At 36.5% G+C, this 8481-nt stretch overlaps 1 protein-coding gene and 1 long non-coding RNA gene across 3 annotated transcripts in view; one reads left to right on the top strand and one right to left on the bottom strand.

Annotated features, from left to right (window-relative positions):
- The window catches only part of LOC583345 (myb-binding protein 1A-like protein), a 35906-nt gene extending 34546 nt beyond the window's left edge, over positions 1-1360 (top strand). For both annotated transcript variants that reach the window (XM_030991753.1, XM_030991754.1), the window contains one exon: positions 960-1360. In XM_030991753.1, the coding sequence (XP_030847613.1) occupies positions 960-1041 (82 nt within the window). In that variant the 3' untranslated portion in view covers positions 1042-1360. The remainder of the gene's footprint in view (positions 1-959) is intronic.
- Positions 1361-6549: 5189 nt separating this feature from the next.
- On the bottom strand, positions 6550-7884 carry LOC115926538. Its single transcript, XR_004065071.1, has 3 exons — positions 7826-7884; positions 7157-7282; positions 6550-6721 (listed from the first exon to the last, which is right to left on the bottom strand). It is a non-coding gene; the product is annotated as an uncharacterized LOC115926538 (long non-coding RNA).
- Positions 7885-8481: the final 597 nt, after the last annotated feature.

The following is an 8481-nucleotide window of genomic DNA, read 5'->3' on the forward strand; positions in this document are numbered from 1 at the left end:
CATAAAAGAGAATAAAGAAAAAGACAAAACAACAAATAATAGTGTGTGTTGTGCGTGTGTGCCATATTCCTGTAATTTAGTTTCAAGATCCTCTTCCAAGTTGCGTACACTCCCTCACAATCCTCCTCTGTAAATATCAGCTCTATAAATGTTCAGAAATCGCAGGTCAGACCTGAACAGTCTGCTCCTGACTGGTACATCAATGACTAGTCTGGCGTTCCCCCTGCGGATATCGAAAACAATCTGTGCCGCTATCTTGGCAACCTGATTATGTGGTTGCTTCGACGACGTACAGATACACAATTTTTTTCAAAACTTATCAATGTTATCATATCTTTAAGAAAGTATATAATTCTAATGCAAAACTCTTTTGACTATTAGATTCTGTGGTTGCTATTGGCGACGTACAGATACACTTCCCTTCAAATGAACCCTAAATATCCGTCTTTCTAACGCCTCTGTTTGTTAGAATTTTTAGATATTTCTTGGGAAGATTTGGTCCTCATTTAAAAATCTAATCACAAAGAAGAGCACAAATTATTTATGATTCATGTTTTGACTTTTGAATATGGTGCCTCTTGGCCAGCTCTTGCCCAGTATCTTTTAATCCTATCTGCACTAGTTTTGGCCAGGACGGATTAGACCTCCCTGCATGGTCACCTCATCAAATAAGCTCTCAATTAACATAAGAAAAAGGGACCATGGGGGACCAACGGTCACCGCTTAGACATTGTTTGCTATATAGAGGGCGCAAGTAGCCATACCCAGTGCAGTGGGGCTTTAAGTTTGCAATACATGTCTCATGGAAGTTAAGAATTTTGAAATGAAATTGAATATTATCCTGGATTTAGGGATGAAAGTCAAATTGTATTTTACCACATCATGAACATGTGTGCTGCGTCTTAGTGTCTTTCCTCATATTATTCTCATTGATCAATTTGTTCATTTTCTAATTGCAGGTCCAAATCGAGCAAGAAGGGCAAGAAAAAGAGGAAGAAGTCAAGGAAAAGGAGAAAGAGTGCATCCACCTCGTCCGTATGATAATCGCCATGGCTTCACAGTTCAAAGCAGTTAACATTAACATGAAATTAAGCTTGTAATGTAAACAAAAATCCCTCTTTGGTACCTGACTTCAAGAAAGATCATGGACACATTTTAAAGGACTTTAGAAAAATCAGCTGAAGGCAAACTCAGAATCCTTGTCCACCCCCTTTTGAAATGTGAGAACATTACAACGACGTATGACGCAATCTGAACATGATATCTACGGGATGAACAATAGAGTGTTTGATTGCCCTCCTTGATTTCTCGAAAATCAGTACGCTTACATATTTATCAAAAGTCTATACAGTTACATGTACACAAATCATTTAATTCCCCACCCCTGTTTTAGACCCATCATAATAATTACTGGCTTATTTAAATGAGTGAATTTGAATAGTATATATCCAATCAAAGTTGATGCAAGTAAGTGATGTTAGTAATTTGGTGCGAAAATCATCCCTGTCTGTGTATCCTACCTCAAATACAACTCTTTGATGTATCTTCTCAATAGACTGATTAACTAACATGTTTAAATTTGATGTATACTTTTCAAACATAGCAACAGGTAATGTATGCAGACTGGATTCAGAGTATTGTAGTTCATTCATTAATAACAGGTTAATGGAATACGTCATCACTAGGTCCCCAGGAAAGAAACGTCCATAAATTTGAATATCTTAGTAAACTGGTCTGTACATATTCCAAGTGCAGCACACATGTCAGGCACTGACTGTGATTTCCTTCATTTTCAGTTGACACACTTACATTTTAACTTGCTTCTGACATGGGGAAGATCATAAAAGCAAGAATACAAATGACATTCTTATTATTGTTAAATGATAAGAAATCTGTTTGCTGAAATGTGTACACTGTAAATGCTTCCAACAGTTCTTTTTTTTTTTTTTGGGGGGGGGGGGAGGTCTCTGTATGACATATTTTCTGTCTTCCATTCCTTTTTTATGCATTACAAGTGTACATATGTACTTACATGCGTTGAATACGATTTGTTATTCATTTAAGAAAATATTATCCAAAGCCCAGGGCCGAGTTAACTTGGCCGAATTATTCAATATGTTGAGAATTAGGAGAGATGATGGATATACATGTACATGTATTTGATGATCTTACCGTATGTGCTTTTCTAGAAAGACTTGACTGGCATTTCCTTAGAATTGTTTTCAATCCAGCATTTATGATGTACCATTTGGATGATCATGAGAAATTGAGTAATTTCTATTTTGAGTTTGATAGTATATCACATGCTCCTAGAAATAGATATATATTTACCTTATATTGGATCTATTAAAAATTCTACTTGAAACATATTGCCTTTTAATAAATAAATGATATAATGTACTGGAAGAATATGATTTTACAGAGTGAATTTGTACTTTCCGGTTGATGGACACATTATAATGTTTTGTTTTGTTCTTCAAAGCGGTAAATAGCCTCCCTATGCAGTATGCATACCAACTTGGTATTAAGAAAGGAGTGAAAACATCTAGTGTGTGTGGGGGAGGGGGACAAACTTTTTATTTTGCTTTAAAATACAGCAAATTTATATGTAATAGGTGTGGAACAATTATTGAGATGTGAAGAAACAATACATAATTATATGTTCCTGTATCCACTCTTAGTCTTTGCTGAAACGTAGGGCATTGTGAGTTGTCGGGACAGGATAATGAACTCTTCAAAAAAAAAATTCTGAATTCAAGTTCGAGCATTTATATCTGTCTAATTACTATATTATCATAATTGATGTTGGTATCATTGAAAATCCTGTTCATTCCCCTTTAGAATGATGCCTCACTTGTAATGATTAAGTAGTCATGATATGTGCAGTACACCTAGCTATGGAGCCAAATTGAAATGTTGCAAAATGCTTTGTTATAGAGTGTTTGTTGGAGTAAACAACAAACTTGCAATAATCTGTTTAAAACTCGACAATCACAATCATGTTATTAAAACACATTTCATCTTCCAAACGAAAGGCAAAACAAAAATATTGCACTTTATGAATAACCACCTCAGCATAAATCAAAACATGTTTCATTCTCCAATCAAATGAAGAATTCAATGTTGATAATAGCAATGCATTATGCAACATTTCACTTCTGACTTAGGCCCCACATTTAGGTGTACTGTACTTTTCATGATTACATAATCATTACAAATGGAGCATCGTTCAAAAATACATGTAATAATAATAATACATTTTTTAAATATTGCAAAAGGAATTAAGCAGGCTTTTCAATAATACATATACCAATTTCAAGTATAAGACATGAATAGTAACACTAGAGATACTGTATATCAATGCTTAAACTTTTTGTTTCGATTTATTATTCACGGTTCATAAGCGAGTCGGAGTGGGATGGCGAGGAAAAGGAAAATCTGTGAAAAGAAGGTGGTATGATGAGTGTAACTTGAAAGTAGAATGGAAATGGAGAGTGCAGTGAAATATAGATATGTATACATATAAAATGGATTTGTATTGTAACTGAAGTTGTTCCAGGATCGGCAGTATACACAGTATGATTCGTAATGCTTTAACCATCTTTTATTTTCCATCATATTTCTTTCTGTTTGTTTATAAAACTATCATTTGTCTTACTCGTGTATTATTTTGTTACTCTATTTTTCTGTGACTCTCGTTCTAATCCTCTTCTCTGTCTCTCTCTTTCTTCTTCCCTCCCTCTGCCACATTCACTGTCTAATCGATTTCCTTGCTGGACGTTTTGATGATCTCGATCTATTTGTCTCTCTCTACCTCGCTAAGTCTAGTCTTGTTCTATTCTGTTTTCCAACAAGCTGTTTTTCTATCTACATTTCTGTCTGCTCATCTATCCTCCCTCCATCTACCATCACTTCTCCCTCTCATTCTCCCCCTCTCTCTCTTTCTCTCTCTCTGTCTTTCTCCCCCTCCCCTTCCTCCTCTCTCTCTCTCTCTCTCTCTCTCTCTCTCTCTGCCTCTCCTCCTCCACCTCATCCTGCCCTCCTATTCCCTCTTCCATTTCTCATCTCTCTTCATCTATATTATTGCTACCTGCAATTCTCTCTCATCTTCCATCCTCTCTATCTTCACCTTTCAATCTGAATGCCTGAAACTCTTGTCTCACCCCCCCCCCCCCCCAAATCACACTCCCTCGCTCCCCCTTTTGTTTCCCCATCTCTTTCTCTCTCTCTCTCTCTCTCTCTCTCTCTCTCTCTCTCTCTCTCTCTCTCTCCTGACACTTTTTTTTTTCTCACCACGATAAGTGCTTTCAAAGAATCCAGCTTATACTGCATCAGCGCGATAATACTCATCGTAACCGTTCGCGATTATCACGCACTGTCTTTTATTTATTCATGAAAATTATACAATTTCTCTCGATGTCTGATCGAAACCATGGTGAAAACAGGATTTTATGCTGGGCAACGGCTAATGAATTTGGTTTCCTTGACAATAGATGCACTATTTACGCAAGCACGTGACTTTTGAAGAGTATTATAACTCTACAGAAAAGGACGATTCACTGTACATGCATTAGATACTCAGATGCCTTTTCTCCGTAATATATACCTTCAATACTATAGATCAATAGCATATCTTCAGCCTGTAACTGACATTCCCTTACCATGAGTTTCCCCCAAAATGTCGTAAAGACAATAAACTTTCATCTTTCAGAGGGAAAGAATTATTTACAGTGCCATGAATTTAATTTTGGATATTTTTCGTCATTCTGCGAAAAATTCTGCTGTACTAATTTTCAAACATTGTTCACACATTACAAATTTACAGGACCGGCAAAGATATTACAAGAACATAATTCAACGTTGTGAGAAATTACCAAATTCGACAAAGTTCTTGAGCTTCGTTTGTTGAACACGTTACTAACCGTCCAAAACGACTGTAGAAACTATATTTAGTCTACAAAAAGAGAAGAAAGTATTCGGGTGTTACAGCAGAACGCGTCATTAAAAAACATCATATTCATGTACATGTATATTTTGCCATTCTTTAAAGGTAAAGACCAGTATTGGAAACGCCCCAATTTCAAAAAATGAAATGGAAGCTCTCATTACCAATCATGTGAAAGAATATGTTTTGACTAATACATGATGATAAAAAATTTGCCGGGAAACCGCCTACTAATTCATATATTTGGTAAATTTGTTTCTCTCATGGTCTGTGAGAGATATAGGGTAGTCCCATATACATCTTTCTGTGTATAGTGCTTGTAACTTTACGAAGAATGGGCCAAATTTCTTATCATTTTTATGATTCCAGAACCTTGCAGATGCTAGATGCTAGATGCTAGATGATCAACCTTTTCTGATCGATTCCACAACGTTTTTTTTTCACAATGCAATCGCATGACCATAACTGGTCTTTACCTTTAACTTTATATTATGACACATGATGGGCAACGCATTGCATTTCGCTAGCAGTTATTATGACTTTACTCTTACAATATTCACCTTTCGAGGTGTTAATAAATAGCTTAGATCAAGATATACATGCATAATTCATGTGCAGCTTTCTAGAACAGTTTAGAACATTTTGTGTAAATATGGGCTATGGATTTTACTCTTTAAAATGTGCCTAAGTGCATGGAAGTCTGCTTCTGGGGGAGTCATAGTTTAGGAATCACTTTTTGGGAGTTGAGTTCATTCTCAAAAGAGCAATTCAACCACTATATTTCGGTGTGATTGATTTCAAAATAACATGGAGTTGCTTCAACTCCACAGGGATATGATATATATATATTTTTTTTTTTTTGGGGGGGGGGGGAGGGGTCGTATTAGAGATCGAGTGATTTTGATAGGAATTCCGACGCTCAAAATAAAAAAAAAGGAATAGCGGAATCCACTCTCAAAAGAGTGATTCAAACACCACTTAGGAGTGGATTTCAATGTAACTTAGAGTGGATTCAATTCCAACGAAAGTGATCACCAATATGACACCAAAAAGACGTGGATTTATTGTCTGTATTAAGAGAGTAGAGCAATAACTGTTATTGTGCACAATTTTATCACATGTGATGTGATTAGAATGATGAGTGACAACGTTAACTTTTCTTTTCTATTTTTTCAATCTTCAACGATTAGCGATAATGCTTCCATTAACGATATATTGACCGCGTAGCAAGAACAAGAGTCGCACAGGACGGTGAAATATTATTAGTGAAGAAATGCTCATTCAAACAATATGAAAACGATCACAAAGACCTTCGAGAAATCAGCTCAAGCGCAATTTTAATCCCTTTTTGCTAATCCGATGAAAATCATGTTCAGTGATTACGTAATACTCTGTTGCCATGAATGTTCGCACATTTCGATAGGTGACGCACAAAAAAGCCTCGGTCACAAATGCCACGAACGCCGTACGAACGATTTTCAGACAATGGAAATTCGGAAAGACAATAGAAAAACAGGGAGATTCGTACGAAATTATCGTTCGTACGAACCTTTGTGACCGTAGCATTAGGCTAATGAAATTGCACGAGGTAAATTAATTCTTTTTCGAAAGTCTTTGCGCTCGTCTTTCTAATGTCTCTTTGATTGCCGATCAGCGTCGGGTGTTAGAAGAAAAATGAAAATCTCTTGGGCGTGGTGACCTTGGCAAAAGACGGACGAAAACGACATTGCATCATGGTCTTTACGTCGATTAGCTGCCCTTGGAACGATGACGTATCTGATGACGATGATGATGATGATAAGAAAAAGAAGAAGAAGAAGAAAAAAAAGAAGAAGAAGAAAAAGAAGAAGAATAGGAAGAAAGAAAAGAAGGAGAAGAAGAAGAAGAAGAAGAAGAAGAAGAAGAAGAAGGAGAAGAAGAAGAAGAAGAAGAAGAAGAAGAAGAAGAAGAAGGAGGAGAAGAAGAAGAAGAAGAAGAAGGAGGAGAAGAAGAAGAAGAGCGATAATGGTAATAACAATAATAATAATAATGATAATAATATTAATAAAATAATGTTAATTGGGTTTTATATAAAGTTCATTAAAGTAGTTAACACGGTGTAATTTATCTGAATGAAAAGTCTCAACTTACCCGAGTGAAAATCAAAAGGGAGATTACAAGAACTCAAAATTAATATATAATTGAGAAGGGCAACTTCTTCTTCGTGCTTACCATTCCGACATGTGTCGATCATGTCTTTGTATCTGGAGAAGCAAGCGATGAGTCCTCTAGGCGCCAGCCCTCTTCCCGTACCGAACGCGAGGCATAGCTTACTCATCCCGTTCTCCCGCGCGCAATCTGTACCAAAAAATCAACAACTCGGTCTATGAGTAATTTGGAAGAGGGATTTCCCATTTTTTATACATCAATTTGCGTCTTTATAACATTATTTTTATTGATTAAAAAAAGGGGAATGAAATGGTTTTAAAATATGGACATCGAAGAAGGAAATAATCTTCAACTTCCATCAAATGAAAGAATGGGGATCATTTTGAGAGAGAGAGAGAGAGAGAGAGAGAGAGAGAGAGAGAGAGAGAGAGAGATGAGAGAGAACAAGACATACGTACAACAACGAAGGCAAAGAAGCTAAAGAATGAACAGAGAATTAAGCAGAAGGAGGGAACAGAGAAAACCAGAAGGGAAGAAAATGAAAAATAAACAAATGAAACGAAACAGTAAGGCTTAGACAAAAGATACGAAATGAAAGGGAAATATAAAGTTAAAATAATAAATCGAACTTGAAGAGAACATAATGGGGAGAGGCCAGCTGTGATTAGAGTTGATAGAGATGGAAAAAAAAACATGTTTAGATATGGAAAATGTAATGGATAATAATTTTACCTGTCACATTGAGTGGCATCTTACTTTGGTCGATCAGGGGGCAGTCTTCCAAGTTTTGCAGATCTTCTGAGAAACATGAATTACAACAGTGACAATCCATGTAGAGTTGAATTGATTTGGATCAATCATAACTATTTATAAGACGGGGCCCTTGTCAAGAAGTAGCCTAGCGTAGGAATGTTTGAAAGCTTTGAATACGAGCACGATATATTTATAAAAGGGGCATAGTTTGTTCTTAATTTTGGCGGATTGTGCCCCCTGCCCCCTCCCGACTCCACCGCCTTTCATCGTAGTGGTATAGAAAACAAATAATTATCCAAAGCTGCTCCGATTCTTTGAAACCAGATATATGGTACTTTAGATGACCGCAAAAGTGCACAATTTGTAAGAGTCAGTTGGAAATATAGGGGGAAAGGGGCACTTAATATCAAAGGACAATTACACCAAAACTAACCAGGTGAACTTATAATTATTTGAAATGGGCATATTAGAATGGAAGGAGCAATTATTACAAAAGGAAAATGGGCACTTATCAGAATAAAACGGGAGCACTTATTTGAGGTAAATATTATCACTTTTTAAACGTAAAAAGGGCGCTTTGAGGTACTTGGAAAATGGGGGCACTGTGTCCACAGCTCCCCCCCCCCCCCTCGCCA

The sequence above is a fragment of the Strongylocentrotus purpuratus genome, unplaced genomic scaffold, assembly GCF_000002235.5.
Source record: "Strongylocentrotus purpuratus isolate Spur 01 unplaced genomic scaffold, Spur_5.0 spur5_scaffold_2, whole genome shotgun sequence".
NCBI classification, from domain to species: Eukaryota; Metazoa; Echinodermata; class Echinoidea; order Camarodonta; family Strongylocentrotidae; genus Strongylocentrotus; species Strongylocentrotus purpuratus.